Source organism: Narcine bancroftii, chromosome 1 (assembly GCF_036971445.1).
Source record: "Narcine bancroftii isolate sNarBan1 chromosome 1, sNarBan1.hap1, whole genome shotgun sequence".
Lineage (NCBI taxonomy): Eukaryota > Metazoa > Chordata > Chondrichthyes > Torpediniformes > Narcinidae > Narcine > Narcine bancroftii.
In genome coordinates this window covers 189,396,419-189,414,777 of record NC_091469.1, presented here as the reverse complement: position 1 = coordinate 189,414,777, position 18,359 = coordinate 189,396,419, and the positions used below count along the sequence as shown (strand labels likewise).

Below are 18,359 nucleotides of genomic sequence, written 5' to 3'. Positions count from 1 at the left end.
AGCTGTCGCCTGAGAAACGATGCGCGGATGAAGGTGCATCCGCGGTGGGTTGGAGGCGTAAAATGAACTCCGTCCCGTTGATTTAACAGGCGGACTGTGTAATTCAGACAGTGTTGAAATACGCATTTTAATCTCATGGAACTCAGGCTAAACTAGCACTTGGAGTATTTCTTACCTGCACTGCCATTTAACCGTGGACGATCCGTCGATTTTGCGCAGCTTGTGGATCCAGGGTGTTCTAGCAGCATTTTATGTCGAGTTTCGACGGAAATTTTCTTCATAAATAAGATCTTAAGTATATAATTGAGAGAAGACAAGTTAGAATCCGTAATTCCTCCTGGTTAACCGCAGCAGGGTGTCGCAGCCGAAGCTACTGGTGTCTGTGTGAGGACCAATGTGAATTCCTGTAATCAGCTGACCCCCGAGTCGCCTCTGGGAGGTTCACTCTTTAGCATAACAAATGCTACTGCAAATTGTGCTGTCCTTGGGCTGGCAGAAAGGAGGCTGGTCGCGGTGACGGGTGTATTCACCCGTGTCGCCAACTACATCGCTATCCACGTGTCGGTGATTTTTTTAAAACAATGGAACAGTGCAGCGACGAAGCCCCTTTCACGTTGCCTTGATTCAAGCACAATGTCTTTTCTCTGTTGAAATTATTTTTGCATCAATAAACTGGAGACTTTAATTTCAAATAAATATAATTTACATGTTTATCCTTGGATACTGGTACTTTCGATTTTCCTGGATTTGTGTAGTAAACAGATCTCCATAGCAATGAACGCGTATAGAAATAAATTTATACAAATCTATAAATCCACGTGTACACGCAGACACATCAGATACACAATTTAGACCCTCGTTTGCAACTCATACATTTGACCAACCTCTACTCAAAGAACAACCCAATCATTTAATTAGTAGGCTTTCCATGGAAATGGTGCTGTGAAGGTGGAATGATTTTCTTAATAAACACTTTCATTTTATCAATACACGAAATGAAAAGATCCCACAGAGGTGGACAGGAAAATAGCGCTGTCACTAATAATTCAGTGCTAATTCCGAGAATTTCATATTTGTCCAAATTGTCCAATGACTTTAGGTCATTTTATTTCAGAAATCAAAACAAAAGCCAAGTACGTTTTAATTTTCAAATGGATATTGTATATGGATAGCTGAGAAGTGAGAATCGAAGGACAATGTTAACATGTGAAATAAAGACCTAGAACTCCTGAAAAACATAGCTGGTCAATCAGTGGCTGGATATATGAAAAAAATAACTGAGTTCAGGCCTTTCCTCCGAATGGGTCGGTAAGCAGGTTCTGCCCTTCAACGCGAATACCACAACCTTTCTGTTTATTCATCAACGTATGTAAACTAAGGGTCAGGTTAGCCTCGCACTAAATGTTGTCACACTGAGCCAAGACTCCCACTAAAATATTCGTTTGTAAATTATAGAAATCTGAAGTAAATCATGATAGGCTTTAAGTACAAACAACTAAGAAACGTTTTGGTCCAAGAGCGTCTCCGTGGCGCTGACGCCAACCCTACTCGGGGAGGGAGCGCTCCGCCGACGCACCTAAATGTACAACCGCTTCTTAGGTGCGGGCTGATGACTCCATTAGCCTGTGACCCAACTCCCCACTGTCTGACACCCCCGCCCCGCCGCCTGAAAAACCCCCCACCCCACCCCGCCCCGCTACCTGACAGCCCCCCCCCCCCCGGCCCCGCAAATTGAGAACCCTCCCGGCCCCGCTACCTGACAGCCTCCCGGCCCCGCTACCTGACAACAGCCCCGCCCCGCTGCCTGACAGGATCACCCCCCCCCCCACCCCGCCCAGCTACCTGACAGCCCCTGCCCCGCTACCTGACAGCCACCGACCCCATTGGGGAGGAGAGGTCGGCGGGGGACCTCGGAGCAGGGGGCGGCCGGCGGGGGACGTCAGTGTTTTGGGGGGGGGGGGGGGGAATGGTCTGTGCGGGCTGTGATAGCCCGCTTGTCTACTCCTGCACCTCAATGGATGCTTCGGTCTTCGGGGCCAATTTTTGCGGCTCAAAAGGAGGCATAGCAATGGCGATCTTCCCTACCCAGAATTGTTGTGGGAAACACAGAGTGGTTCCAGCTACGTGGGGGATTATGGGTAGGGAAGACGGCCATTGCCCTGCGCATATATATATGACGCCCCATCAGATCCAGAGGGTGCTAGGAGGCGCCTCTGGATATGTTTCAATTGGACCAGGTAACGATGCAGCAACTTTTTTGGGCTGCCACCTGAAAGTTGAATTAGCAGTTTTAAATCCGCTCCTGTCGCCGGCTTCAAGGTGGAAGATTCAGCCGCCAACAGTACTGGGCGAATCGAAAATAAGGATGCACAATCTTAAAATCGGAGCCAAACCACCCAGAAGCAAAATCAAAAGCAACGTTACAGTGTAAATGTAGAACTCGCTCCACAATGGCGCGTTGAGGAATTTTTAAGTGTGGCAATTAAAGATCCAACCCCAAAATAGACGAATGCTCCTTCGATATAGCATCAAGGAGGTAGGCAAAGTGGAGTGGCATTCGGTACATTCATATTTGATGGAGACACCCGGAACCACAATGAGAAATTCCTCTTTCTCATGTTTTTTTTTCTTTTCAGTATCTTCAAATCCCAAGAGTATTGGTTCTTTTGTTAAAATGAGAGCTACCCGCCCTCAGACGAAACCAAATATCGTTATTAAATTTAATCTTTTCTACATGTTCCTGTCGAGGAAGTGGTTTCACAATTGAACCAATCTAATACGTCTTTGAGTACTTGGGTTATTCTGTCTTCTCTGGTTATGTCAGTGAACACAACGCCGGTCTTATTATGTGCTCAAGTTAAAACACACAATGCTGGAGAAACTCAGCAGGTCAAACAGTGTACTTTATATAGCAAAGGTAGAAGAAACTGAAAAGTGTATGTTAATACCATCTGATTGGGGAGTGCCCAGACAGGTGTTGTTCCTCCAATTTGCGGGTGGTCTTGGTGGGATAATACATTCAGACATGTGTGTATGGGAGTGTGACACAGAACTGAAATGTTTGGCCACTGGGAGGTCTCTGTAATACAACACGTTGACATTAAGGTAACCTGTAAGATGTGTACATTGTGTACTTAATGGTTGTATTGCAGTGGGGTTTAAATTGTGCTACTAATATTACACGATATAGGTGCACATCACTCGCCCGCAATGGTGTGTTTAACGTGCACCGAGAAGTCAGGCCATCACCTCGTATGACATGAAGTATGCCAAAATCAATATGATTTATGAACACCTGTCTGTGGAGATGCGAACGACAACGGGAGCACAACTCTGAACGTCACTGAACCTGGGATGTTCCAGAGAAACAAGGGCCAAGTCATTGTTTGCGAATTTTAAAAAAACTGTCTGGAGACAGTTCGTAATGGCGGTTCATGTCCTTAATTATACCTTGAGCTGTCGTTGTAAGCTCGGTTTAATAGGGAAGGATGGCGACTTTCGGTCTCAGTGAATTTTTTTAGGAAATTATTATTTACATTAGCAAGTTAATGTCTAAAATAAAATGTAAGCTGGCCATTTTGGGGAGTCTGAAATAACAAGATACTACCACTGCAGTCTGGCAGAATCTGGGGGGAGTAAAATAATCTTTCACGTGGAAAATAGTCGGATAGAGAGGTCTAAGAGAATTTCTGCGATAGCATTGAAACAAAAAGAGAACGAACAGCAGCTGTTGGTGGTGATGGCTGAACAAAGATGTGACAGGGCGATCGAAGGAGATGGAAGTAGGAGATGAATGAGAGCAGAGGAGAGCGAAACAATGCAAAAACGGTGACATGCACCCGCATCTGAAATAAAGGGGAACGCTAGAAATTCACAAGAGGAAATTGAAATTCATATTGCAGGTCGATAACCTTTCAGTCACTTGCCTGAAATATTAACTCTGTTTCATTCTTTACAGAAGCAGCCTAACCCAACGATTCTTTCCATCATGTTTTGATGCTCTATCAGATTTCCAGCTCTGCGGTTGTTTTGTTTTTAACGTTACAAGCCTGGACAAATGAAATTGTCGATGAATTGTTGACTTCCGGTGGCTATAAAACGATATCAAGGCTGGAACATGAGTAGTAATAAGATCTTGAGGCTTATTTGGGATAACGTAAAAGGCTATAGACAGAGAAGTCCCAACAGAAGTGGGGTGGAGAATTACAATTACAGGAGATTCATTTGCTTTTACCAACTAACTAGAGCAGAGGTTTTCAAACTTTTTCTTTCCACTCACATACCACCTTAAGCAATCCCTATGCCATAGATGTTTTGAAATTTGTCTTCAGGTGATATGTGGGTGGAAGGAAAAAGTTTGAAAACCACTGTTATACCTAATTGACTCGTTATGTGCACGGTTTCATAACTCTAAAGGAAATGGGCCAATGACAATTTTTCTCAAGCAAATGTTTCAATAACAATTGGGTATGGAGCAGTGATTCTCAACTTTCCCTTCTCACTCACATACCACCTTAAACGACCCCTTACTAATCACTGAGCACCGATGGCATAGGGATTTCTTAAAGTGGTATGTGAGTGAAAAGAAAAAGTTTGAAAACCACGGAATTCGAGGATCTAGTCACACACGCTGGTGTCTCCAATATCGAGGGGAACACACTGTGAACAGCAAGTATAGTATATTAAATTGGAACAAGTATAAGAAAACCGCTATTTCATCTCAAACCAATGCTTTGACCCCTTGGTGATGAGAAGGGAAATGTTTAAAAAAAAGTCCATGGCTTGTTGCCAGGTCCAAATGAGCATTCTCACTTATCCCATTCACCGTTTTCTTATTTCTCTGTCTCACACGTTTCCATTAACTGCCTTTTGATTCTATTGATTTCCACTAAGAGGCAATTGACCACCTTATCTGTCAGCAAGCCCTTTTGGATTGGGAAGAAACCAAAACTGTGCCAGTCGCACTGACTATGACATTACCAAACTTTTCTTATTTTCCCTACAAAATTAATGTTCACAATTTCATACCTTACTTTCTATTTGACGGACTTCCATATCGCGTCGACTATCTACGTGCCTCTTTGACCATTAGATCCTATTCATAACTGAATTTCCTTTTTATTTTGACATATGAGTTCTCTTAGCAATAATAACTTAGGTGCCTTTATCCAATAAATGGATATTCATTGTAAACATTTGAAACTCCAGCATTGATCCCGTGGCATTACAATTATCGCTCTTTGCCGTTATTGTCACGTGTACCGAAATACAGTGCTATCTCGGCAAATCAACCATACAGAAGTACAATAGACAATGCAAAATAAAACAAACGTTCAGAATAGAGTTCTACAGAGAAAGGTACAGTTAAACAGGCCTTGAATCTGTTTTGCGCGGGTCCTTTCAAGATTGTGATAAAAGAGGGCAAAAATCTGTCCTTGAATCTGGTGGTAAGCATGTTCAAACTCTTGTATCTCCTGTCCATCAGGAAAGGAGAGAAGAGATTGTAACTGGGATAGGATGAGTCCTATTAGGCGTCTGGCTCCTGCCCACATTTTGCTCTTAGAAATGGCTCAAGCCCACAACGTTGGTTACGCCTTTAGAACTGTTCCTATCTTTGCTCTATAAAGTCCACTGTTTGACCTCCTTAGTTTCTCCAGCATTGTGTTTTTACCTCAACCATGGTGACTACCTGAGGGGCAGCTTCTTAAATCAAGCCCGACCAAATAGGCTCTGGACAAAAAAAAAACCCTGCAAGACCAGTCAAGCACCAACAATGCAATCTAACTACGGGCTAGTCAACAGCCTGTGAGATATGTCAGAAATAATGGTGAATAAATTTAACTGGATAGAACAATTAGGTGACCCTTTCGGAGGTGAGTATCGATATTCTTAAAAAACTTTCAATGCAATTCACATTTCAAGTAAAATAAGAACTTGAAAGAAGAATGTTTTCGCCCCTTTTCTTAAAACTATATATTTTTTAAAATCTGTCATTGAAAATTTGGTCAATGAAATACCGAATAATTCGTTAATCTTTCGTTGTCAACGATAAACAACCGGCTCTTTCAATGGACATGACAGCTTGCGTTTTCTCTTTCACTCCATTCACAATCGCAGAAGTTGCAAATTGTTCAACGAAATTCATTCTAACTGTCCCAAGGTCCCCTCAGGCCGACACCAAGTTGAAAGACCTCAGGTCAGCTCGCGCGTCTGATTGTAAAGTAAGGGGTTGTCTTTGATAATCACGCTTGTTGCAGCGAGTGTGTTCATCAGGTTTAATCCGTTTACCAGACACTTGAGAATATTATAGTTAATAGACGGAGCATAAACTGCATTTTCTGCAGAAGATGCCCACATGCCTGGATCCTTTCGCACAGTAAGACAAGAGACAGTGTTTGGTGTCCCTGCATCACACGTTGCTCGTCTCTTTTTGTCAAACCAAGATATTTTACTTTTTAAAAAATATATAGCAATTTATAATTGGAATCGAACAAAGTTTATTATAAATCGAAATTCCCTTCATCATGAACCCACCATATTACAGCATTTGGCGCTTTTTCTTGGCGGTGCTGCAGATCGGATTCAGAATTATGTTTACATTTAGATATCACAGCACGGTAACAGGCCAATTCCGCCCACGGGTCCTTGGCGTTCAATTTACACCCCATTAACCTAAAATCCCTTGTACGTGTTTCCCCATTGTGCCTGCTTCTAACAGACTGGGAAAAGTAAGCAGGAAGCCAAACAGAATGGTTCAACCACATACTCTTTGTGTTAAATGGATGATCAAAGGCGTTGACACATCCTATACTTCATGAATTTTTTCTGCTCATTGGCTGGCAGTCGCGCTCACTTGAAATTTAGCGTTTGTAGAATTAGAAAACACCACGCGATATCGCTTGCGATTTAAATCATTGTTGAACAGATTTCGTTTGTTAATCTGTGCGTTTATAAACGTGTTTTTCAGCGAGAGTGTGTACGAATGTACGCCCGTGAATGAGAAGTGTTTGGAAATGTGGGTTTAGATATCACAGGAGACAGTGTTTGGTGTCCCTGCCACGTGAACTACTAAGGAAATGAACACAAGTGAGCGAGCAACAATGTGTGCACATGCGACTGAGTGCATGTCATTGAGGGCCAGCAAAGTGATGTGAATGGGTGAGTGCTCACACATATCTTAGTGGATCGACTGGAATCGCACTCTCTTCTCTGGGCTGCCTGTATATTTGACCTGGAATAGGTGGGGATTATATTGAACGGGAGATATGTTGAAAATAATTTGTTTTTTTTTAAACTTCAAGCCACATTGGGAACCTATAAACAAGAATGTAATGAGCAGAAGTGGAAAGAGGCCATTCTCTGAGAATGTGGCAGATTATTTTTCTGTATTATCTCATCATCCCTGGCTCCCTTACTCATCACTCTTTCTTGAATAGCTTTCACGACTGAACCTGCATTGTCTCTTGGATGGAGAATTCCAAACTCTCGCTATTTTGTGAGTGAATAATTTTTTTTCCATCTCTGTCCTGAAAGGACGATCTTTATGACACTACTATCCCTAGTGTTAGCAAACTAGTCAAGGGAAATAACGTCCATGAAACCACATTAGATTTTTTATTTGTTTTCAACAGGAAACAATAAAACATAGAATTTGTGGGGGGTGGGGGGGGGGTGGATTGGGTTAATCCCAAGGTTCAACTCTTATTCCATGCAGGTTATAACTTTTCCAATCGTCATATCGTGATTTTTAAATGGATTTCTACCTCTTGTCCTTTACGCGCTTCAACCCCCTGCTACTCATTGAATTAAAAAATTCCTCTGATCCTCCGAGAATCGTTCCACTAATCGGTTTAAAATTTTGCTCCTGCTATTTTCCTTTCTACTATGCGATACTGTATAGATCATCTCTGTTTACATTGGCTAAGCCTCTCATTAGTTTATAAATCTTAATTGCATCTCCCTTCCGTCTCTTTTATTTTAAAGAAACAAAACACAGCCCATACCGTTTCTCTTCATAAACCTCCACGCCTAGAAACATTCTTTTTTAATCGTGTCTGCACCTTCCCACGTCCAGACTTCGAAGCAAAGAGTGGTCTCTGTATCGAGTTAGCATCAGAACAAAAAGGTGGTAAATAAAGGGGGTCTATTTCGTGGCGTTGAGTTAATTAAATTGCTTTAATGGGAGTAAGGGGAAAGCTTCACTACTAAGTTTAGAAAAGGGAAGGATGATGACATGGACAGTATTCCTGTCAAAATCCTAAAGCTGGTTAAGGGGCAACAAGGGTCTTGAAAGCAGAAGTCCAAGTCACCAGTTGGAGGATCAGTCTTGACTTAATACATTCAAGTTTCTGATTGTTCACACTCATCTTCCCTCTCTGCAGTTTTTGAAGATCTCTGTCCTCTTATGCATCAATTACAGTATTTTGTTCCTTCATCATTCACTACTTAGCTTCAACTAAGTTCCAAGTTCTGTAATTCCCTCACCAGATCTTCCCACTCTCTCTCTCAATTTAATATGGTCTTTAAATCTTTGAATTAAATAAGCATTGTCATTTGTCCCATTTCCTTCTTTGGCACAGTGCCATCTTATTCTAATTTTTTTTAAATATAAGTTTTAGTCCCTTAAAAGATGAGCATAGAGGCAAACCATTGATGTTGACAATTTGCATTACAACTGCACTGTCACGATGGGACTGAGCCTTCATTGGGAACTCCCATACTGGTCCCAGTAGCCCACCCCCTCTTCACTCTGACTTCCCCAACCCTCTCCTCCCTCCCTTGGACCCTTCCTACCCTCCATCTCCTGATCCACCTCATTCTTCTCCCTTCCCCAACATCCTCCAATCTATTGACCCTCTCCCTATCCCTTGTCTGGTCTTCACTATTCCCTTTGACATTCCCTTCCCAGAGATTAAAGAGTCTGTCATTAGTGGATGCTTCACCTTTGTCCCCCTTCACCCACAGCGCAGTGAATTCCGCACATGGAATGATGCTGAACTCTTTTTCGTTGGCTCTGTCTCTGTGCCGTCTACCTCAGTGAGGATCCTTCACCCTCACCCCCACTACAGATCCCTCTCCCACTTTAAACCTTCTTTCTCCTCCTGGACAACTTGTTCTGATTTTTTTTGCCTGCTCGGGACCTTTAGATTTCTAACTGCCACCAAGTCATGAACTGTATCGACTTCACTACTTCCCTCACTCATTCCAATTTCACCATCTCGGAACACTTGGCCCTCCACTCTACACCAATCTGAACCTCACCATTAAACCTGCAGATAAGGGTGGTGCTGTTGCAGCCTGGCGTGCTGACCTCTATCAGACTGAAGCCAGAAGACAACTCTCAGATATCTCCTCTTACTTACCCCTACAACAGGATCCCACCAAAAATGCATCAAATCACTGTATCATGCACCATCTCCAAACTCATCACTTCTGGTCATCTCCCTAGAAAGGCATCAAACCCTGCACTGCCCATTTCTACCTCCAACCTAAGATCCCCAAACCCAATTGTTCTGGTAGACCCATTGTGTCCCCACATTTCTGCCCCACCAAATTGGTCTTTGCTTACCTCGACTTACCCTGCTTAACCCTTTGTTGCAGTACCTCCCCACTTATATCTGGGTCACTTTATATGCCCTCCAACAACTTTCAGTTCCCAGAGCTCGATCACCTCATGATTACCATGGACATTGATTCAATACACACCCCCATGTCCCATACTGAAGATCTCAAAGCCCTTTGTTTCCTTCTGGACAATAGACCCAACCAGTTTCCCCTCCACCACCACCTTCTTCTGGCTATCAGAACTTGTCCTCACCTTCAATCACTTCTCCTTTGATTCATTCCACTTTCTCCAGCCTAAAGGAGTAGCTATGGGTAACTGTTGTTGGTAACTTGGAGCAATCCATGCTGCAAGCCTACACAGGCAAAGTCCCTCATCTCTTCCTCTGCAACATCAATGACTATTTTGGTGCTGCCTCATGTACCCATGATAAAATCATGGACTTCATCCACTTTGCTGCCAACTTCCACCCTAACCTAAAAATTATGCATTGAACCATAAAACACTACACCACAGAAAACAGGCCATTCATCCCTTTTAGTCCATGCTAAAATATTATTCCACTAGTCCCAGTGACCTGCACCCAGTCCGTAACCCTCCAGGCCTTTCTCATCCATGTATCTATCCAATTTATTTTTAAAACTTAAGAGTGAGCCCACATCTACCACATCAGTTGGCAGCTCATTTCACATTCCCACCACTCTCTGTGAAGAGGTTCACCCTAATATTTCCCCTAAACTTTTCCCCTAAGTCCATGTCCTCTTGTATTTATCTCTCCTAATTTAAGTGTAAAGAACCTACTTACATTTACTCTGTCTATACCCCTCATAATTTTGTAAACCTCTATCAAGTCTTCCTACACTCCAAGGAATAAAGTCCCAACCTGTTTCTTTCCCTGTAACTCAACTCCTAGTAAATCTTTTCTGCACTCTTTCAATCTTACTGATGTCCTTCCTGTAGTTAGGTGATCAGAACTGCACACAAACTCTAAATTTGGCCTCACCAATGTCTTATACAACCAAACAATAACATCCCAATTCCTATACTCAGTACTTTGATTTATGAAGGCCAAGTTGCAAAAAGCTTTCTTTTTAATTCTGTCTACCTATGATCTCACTTTCAGGGAATTTTGTATCTGTATTCGCAGATCCCTTTGATCCTCCCAACTCCTCAGTGCCCTACCATTTACTGTGTATGTCCTACCTTGGTCTGTCCTTCCAAAATGCAACATCTCATACCTGTCTGCATTAAATTCCATCTGCCATTTTCTAGCCCATTTTTACAATTGGACCAAATCCCTCTGCAAGCTTTGAAAGCTTTCCTCACTGTCCACAACATCACCAATCTTAGAGTCATGAGCAAACTTGCTGATCCAATTTCCCACATTATCATCCAGAACATTGATGACAAACAAAAACGGTACCAGCACCGATCCTTGAGGCACACCACTAATCACAGGCCTACAGTCTGAGAAATTATCATCCACTACCACTCTCTGTCTAGTCCCATTCAGCCAATTTCCAATCTCTCCATGGATACCTAGAGTCTGAACCTTCTGAACTAACCTTCCATATGGGAGCTTGTCAAAGGCCTTACTAAAGTCCATACAGACAACATCCACAGTTTTTCCTTCATCCACTTACATAACATCTTTGAAAAACTCCTTAAGATTTGTTAAACCCGACCAACCACACACAAAGCCATGCTGACTATCCTTAATCAGCCCTTGACTGTCCAAATACCTATACATCCTCAGAACACATTCCAATAATTTACTTGCTACTGACGTCAAGCTCACCAGCCTGTAATTTCCTGGTTTATTTTTGAAGCCTTTTTAAAACAACAGAACAACATGAGCTACTCTCCAATCCTCTGGCATCTCACCTGTGGCTAAGGACATTTTAAATATTTCTGCCAGGGCCCCTGCAATTTCAACACTAGTCTCCCTCATGGTCCAAGGGAATATCATGTCAGGCCCAGGGGAATTTATCTACTTTTATTTGGTATAAGAGAGCAAGCACCTCCTCCTCTTTTATCTCTATATGTTCCATGACACTACTGCTCATTTCCCTTCCTTCCTTGTACACTATGCCTGTTTCCTAAGTAAACACTGATACTTGGTCCATCCCTTAAGCTCTCTGTCTCCACCCCAGGAGACAAACTCTCAACAGACATCTACAACTCATCAAATCCCACAGCTACCTTGACTATACCTCTTCATACATCCACTGTCAGGATTCTATTCCTTTCTCTCAATTCCTGTCTCCATCACATCTGCTCCCAGGGCAAGGTTTCCATGCTAGATTATCAGAGATATCCTCCTTCTTCAAACAATATGCTTTTCTTCTACCAACATCAACTTGGCCCTTACCTGCATATCCTTTATTACCCTCATCTGCCCTGGCACCCTCTTCCCCCACGTGTAAAGGACAGGATTCCCTTCTCATCTACCACCCCATCAAGGTCCATGTCCATCATATTCTCCTCTGCCATTTCTTCCATCTACTATATTATCCCACAACTAGACACATTTCCCCTCTCCTCCCTTCATCTTCTGCAGGGACCACACCTTCAATGACTCCCTTGTCCACTCCTCCCTCCCCACCAATCATCCCCTTTGGACCTACCCCTGTGACCACAGGAGGTGCTACACACGTGATCCATGTCCTCCTTCAATACACGTGTAATCCATGTCCTCCTTCATCACCATTTTGGGCACCAAATAACTCTTTCAAGTGAAGTAACATTTCACTTGTGATTCTGCAGGGATCATCTACTGCATCCAGTGCTCCTGTTGTGGTTTCCTTTACATAGAAGCAGCTGGGTGCTGACTGGGATATTGCTTTGTTAAGCACCTCAGTTCTGTCCACAGCCATAGTGTAGATTTCCCAATGGCTACCCATTTCAATTTCTCATCCAATTCCCTTGCTGATGGTCTATGGTCTCAAGCACTACCAGCTGAGACCACCCACAAATTGGAAGAACAACCACCCATCTTCTGGTGATATTACATTGATTTTTCCAGTTTCTGTTATCCCCTCCCCTCTGTTCACCCTTTCTTCTTCCCCATCACCTTTCCTGTAGCTCTGTCTCTCTCTCTCTTCACTTTTCCCTTGGTCTCCTTTCACAGGGCCAAAATCAATTTTCACTTGTCATCATATCCAATTAACACCTTTTGTTGGTCTGGACTTCTCCCTTTGTCATTCTTCAATCTTTATTCTGTTCTTTTATTATTTCTTGAAGAAGGGCTCAGGCCCGAAACTTCAGTAATATATCTTTATGTCCTATAGATGCTGTGAGACTGACTGAGTTCCTTCAGCATTTCTGTCCGTTTTACTGTAGTCACAGCATCTGAAGACTTTAGTGATTCACTCTGAAAACGTTTGGCCCATTTCAGATAATATACTAATCACTAACAAGAAATTTTCAATCTGTCTTTCCAGAAGGCATTCAATAAGGTGCCACCTAAAAGACTTGTACATAAGGATGCATAGTTTTGGGGTTCTGTATTAGCATGGATAGAGGATTGGTTAACTAATAGAGAGCAGTATGTTGGGATACAGGGGTGCTTTTCTGATTGGCAATCTGTGGAGAGTGTAGTGCCACAGGGGTCAGTGCTGAGCCCACAACTCTTCACAATATAATGATCTGGAAGAGGGGGCAGAATGTGGTGTATCTAAGCTTGCTGATGACACTGTTATGAGCCCAGAGGACCCCAAAACCCAGCAGCAATAGATATTAACCAAGACAAAAGTTGCTTTTAATTATCTTTAAAGATGAAAACAGAATCACATTTTAACTTATCACTATTGACTTAACTATCCTAACTTAACCCCCTTCTAATTCCAAGGACCTGTGTATGTAATGTGTGTGTAAGTTCAGAAAAGTTCTTTGATTCACAGCCCAATCTCACTTCTCATTCCTCCAAGTTCACTGGTTGCAGGGAATTCTTATACTGTGCACAGAATTTAACATTTATAAAGTTCACCAGGCTTTGGTGCTCAAATGATAAATGGTTACTGCTCAGGAAGGTTCTTGTCAGTTTTCAGAGAGAAATTCATTGTACGCTGACACCCACAACTGATTCCTTTTTTAAATCAGTGTCTTGCCAAATAAACTTGCCCCTCTTGGGGTTCTCCAGATGACAACCTTTTTCTTTCAGGTCACCACAGAGTGTCTTATTTCTCTTATTCCAAGTGAAACATTAGGCAGCCAGTCCTCCCTCTTGTATGAACCACAAGGGCTTTGACTAGGCTAAACTAAGCACTCACAACCCATCTTCAAAATGAGGTTTTCCACAAGCTTGCTAGCTTGTCCTGTTCCAGTCCCAGTTGTTGCTGCTGACTGTAAAACTGATACGTCTCTCTCTCTCTCTCTCACACACACACACAAAGTCTCTTTGACTCTCTCTGCTTGCAAAACCACATGTTCCTCTTAGAACAGCAAGTTGCACTCCAGTCAGAATGCGGGTCTGATAAGTTCTTTAATCTGTTGCCTTTTTGTAAACAACAATCCATTAGTGAAACCTCTTGGGCTCTCTCCAATGCTTTTGCAAAGACTGTTGGCCCAAACATGTCTAGCATGAGCAGAGCTTCAGTATTTTAAATAAGATCTGTTTTAAAGTGTTTGTATGTGACCTACACTAAAAAAAATCCTGCCCCAATTTATCTCCCAAAAACATATCTATATTGTCACAACACTAAATTGAGTGGAAAAGCAAATTATGTAGAGGATACAGAGAGTCTGTAGAATGATTTAGATAAGTTAAGTGAGTGGTCAAGGTTTCTGGCAGATGGTGTACAATGTTGATAAATGTGAAGTTATCACTTTAGAAAGAAAAATGGAAGATCAGATTATTATTTAAATGGCAAGCGATTGCAATGTGCTGCTGTGCAGAAGAACTTGGGAGTGTTGTTGTGGAGAAGGACTTGGGAGTGTTTCTGCATTAATTGCAAAAGTTAGGTTTGCAGGTGCAGAAGGCTATCAAGAAGACAAATGGAATGCTGGCCTTCTTGCTCAAAGGATTGAATTTAGGAGCAGGGAGGTTATGCTTAATCTGCACAAAGTACTCGTGAGGCCGCATCTGGAGAACTGTGTACAATTCTGGTCTCCTTACTTGAGGAAGGATATATTGGCTTTGGAAGCGGTGCAAAGGAGGTTCACCAGGTTGATTCAAAAGATGAGGGGGGTTGGCCTATGAGGAGAGGTTGTTGCATTGGACTGTACTCACTGGAATTTAGGAGAAAAGTTTAAAGTTAAGATACAGAGGCAAGTTGTTTCCATTGATGGGGAGACTAGATCTAGGAGACATAGCCTCAAGATTAAGGGTAAGAGAGATGAGAAGGAACTGTTTTTCACAGAGGGTGATCAGTCTATGGAATTCATTGCCCTTTGAAACAGTGGAAGCCAATTCAGTAAATATATTTAAGACAAGGTTGGATAGATTTTTTCAAGAGGTATATGGGGAAAAAACAGGTAGGTGGAGATGAGCCGATCATCAGATCAGTCATGATCTTATTGAATGGTGGACTAGTCTCAGGAGGTTGGATAGCCTACTCCAGCTCCTATTTTTTAATGTTCTGATGTCTGATGAAAATAAGATACTTCCTGAACAGGTGGAAATGCTTTTCAACATGCTGGAAAGATCAATAGTCGATCACATATTTAGGGTTTTCCACATGTATTCAAGTTGCAGTTTCACCAGCCATGCCACCTGCATTTTTATTGATACATGACTCAATAGCAATAACATATGTTGAGCCATGAGGTTATAGATCCTATTCAAGTATAATTCCACTGCATCTGTTGGTGTATGCTTTTCTGCATCTAATGATACTACTATATTAGGATCCTGTCTTGATTGGGCTAAATGTATTACATTAATCGCTAGATTATTGACACTTTTCTGCCTTTAACAAGTCCCACTTGATCTGTATGTACTAACTTCGGTAAATACTGTTCACCAGTGCTTTTGCTATTATTTTATAATCTGTGTTTAATAGAAATATTGGTCGATAGGAAGAAGTTTTAAGTGGATCTCTAAATTTGTTTTGGTAACACTGTAATTATTGCCATTGAGAAAGAGTCTGGTAATGTCTGCATTTCTACCACTCACTCTATTACATCCATGAATAATGGCATTAACAAATCCTTAAATTCTTCGTAAAACTTGGGTGGAAATTCATCTTTACTCAGGGCTTTATTAGCTTTAAGAGTTCCTAATGCTTTCTCAATGACCTATCTAGTGAAATTTAAATCCAATTCTTGTCTATCATTCAGTTTCAGGAGTTCCAAACAATCTAGAAATTCCTCTATTTCAGTCTCATCTCCTGGTAAGTCAGATTTATATAATTTTTTATAATATTGTCTGAATGTTTCATTTATTTATTTCTGGTTATACGTGACTGTATTGTTTTCCTTCTGTATAGCATTTACAACTCTTGCTGATTCTGCATCCTTCAATTGCCATGCCAATATTTTATGTGCCTTTTTTTCTAATTCATAATATTTGTTTTATAGAAAACATACAGAGCAGAAAAGACAATATTAGTGTTATATTGAATTTTCTCATTTTCCATTGTTCTATATTTGTCTTGTTCACCTGTTCTTTGATAATCTTTTTCTAATTCTCATATTCCTTTCTCCAATTTATTCATTTTGGCATTAAACTCTCTTTTAATCTTTTTTTTGGGAATGAAATGATTTGTCGTGGTAGGTATGCTTTTAAAGTATCACAATCAAAAAGCTATTGTCAGTTGATCCTAAATAAACACAAAAAAAAAATTCAATCTGTTGTCTTATAAATTGTTTAAAATCTTCCCTTTTTAACAACAGTGTATTAAATCCCCATCTTTACATACTTTCTGGTTTCTCTGGGTATTTGTATTTTTAAGGTTAGTGGTGTAAGTGTAACCTGGGTAGGTATTCCATCTTTTCTACTCTATCCTTCAGACTCGATGATAGCAAAAACAAGTTTATTCTTGTATGTGAATCATACATTATAGAATAAAATGAGTCTCTTTCCTTGGGATTGGATTGCCTCCATACATCCATCAAATTTAAACCTTTCATATATTAAAGTTAGCTTAGTTTCCTTAGCTCTTGTTACTGTTCTTGCTGACTTATCAAGTCTTGGGTTGAGACAAAAATTAAAGACCCCTCCGATCAGTATATTTTGCCCTTCCCTCTGCTGTTTTTAAAAACACATCCTTCATAAAGGCCTCAGACATAATTTGGACCATAAATATTCATTAACATCCATGATTCTGAATAAATTTTGCTATTTATCATTATATATCTGCCCGCTTGATCTTTTGAAATATTTTCTATTACAATTGGAACATTTTAGTTTATTATATTCGACTTTCATGAGATGTTTAAATACGTAAGTATTGTTTTTCTCTTGATTGACCCATTCAAACTATTAACATTAAAACATACATTTAGTCTTATTTATAGCAGCTTTTTGTAAATTCTGAGCAAATAAATATGTAAACAGTTTCATGATCTGTGCCCTCTCATTAAAAATTGTGTAATCTCTGCTCCAACAGTGACATAGACAGCACATCCCTGCAAAAAAAAGCCAGCTGAAACCTCCAGGGATGAAGAAGAGGAACCCCACCCTGAAGCACCATCTTTAAAATGAAACTCCCCTGCTGATGCCATTACCCACCTTAAGCCAGAGTTTGAACCATGCCATTACCTTCAATTCTTTCTTTCCACTTTCTGAACTCCCTGAGAGCCATAGATAATCATATTAGGATGAAACTTTGACATTTCTTAAGATGACCTTCACAAAAAAATAAAACTTTACTAGGTCTATAAAATATCCTATTTACATTAGCTTTTCCACAGTTAACTTTTCTTCTGTCTGCTTTCCTTTCTCTTCATCATCTTCTTCATATTTGACGAATTAAGTCTTCCACCTCTTCTTTCATTTTAAAGTATCTTCTGAGATTTCCCCTCTCAAAGTTGCTGAGTACAACATCGTATATCTGAAGTTCTTTTCACAGAGCTGCCTCTTGACCACATTGAACCCTCTCCTCTTTTGGATTACCTCATTACTGAAGTCCTGAAAAAACCTAATCTCTGTATTGTCCCATTTTATTGGGGAGTGGGTATTTCATGAATGTTCAAATGCACCTCTCAAAATTGTCTTGAAAGCTTAGTAGTCTTACCATAACAGGTCAAGGGGTGCTTTCACCCATTCTTCTTGGTCCAAGCATTCGGTGAGCACGTTCAGTGTGGACACAATCGCCGAGTTCATCAGTGTGAAGGACTTGATGAGTCCAAGTATCGAAAAATTTTACAGCATCTCTGCCTTCTACACCAACTATTCTCAGATTGTTTCTCTGACTGAAGTTTTCCATGTGATCAATTTTATCTAAAATAAGTTGCTTGTCTATTGCCCATTGTTCAGCTGTATTTTTTTCAGGTCTTCAATCTATCCATTCTTTTGGATAGATCGTTTATTGTTTCACCCTTATCTTTCACTGAGCTTTCACAGCATTTTCCACACCCGTGAAATATTGTCCCAGTCCTTCAAATTCTTGCAAAAGCACTTCCATCTCTCACGTATGTTTAGAGGTAGCTCCCCCTGCACTATCTTTTGAGGTAGCTGGTGAAGCCAGAGCTTCTTTTGTCATTGGTCTTGGCTTTTTTGCTTGCGATCTTCTAGTCCTCTTCGACACTTCTTATTCAAATGTTTATGCACCTTTTCAAGAAAAAAAATCTATTAGAAAACACCTTTTGGTTGAATTTTAGCACTTTTTGGAGAGCTTGGAAAAACACTCAGCCA

General features: G+C 41.1%; 1 protein-coding gene across 1 annotated transcript in view; it reads right to left on the bottom strand.

The window, feature by feature from the left end:
* lhx3 (LIM homeobox 3) overlaps positions 1 to 559 on the bottom strand; it is a 66,060-nt gene extending 65,501 nt beyond the window's left edge. The window contains exon 1 of the mRNA XM_069905233.1: positions 176 to 559. Within this exon, the coding sequence (XP_069761334.1) occupies positions 176 to 281 (106 nt within the window). The 5' untranslated portion in view covers positions 282 to 559. The remainder of the gene's footprint in view (positions 1 to 175) is intronic.
* Positions 560 to 18,359: the final 17,800 nt, after the last annotated feature.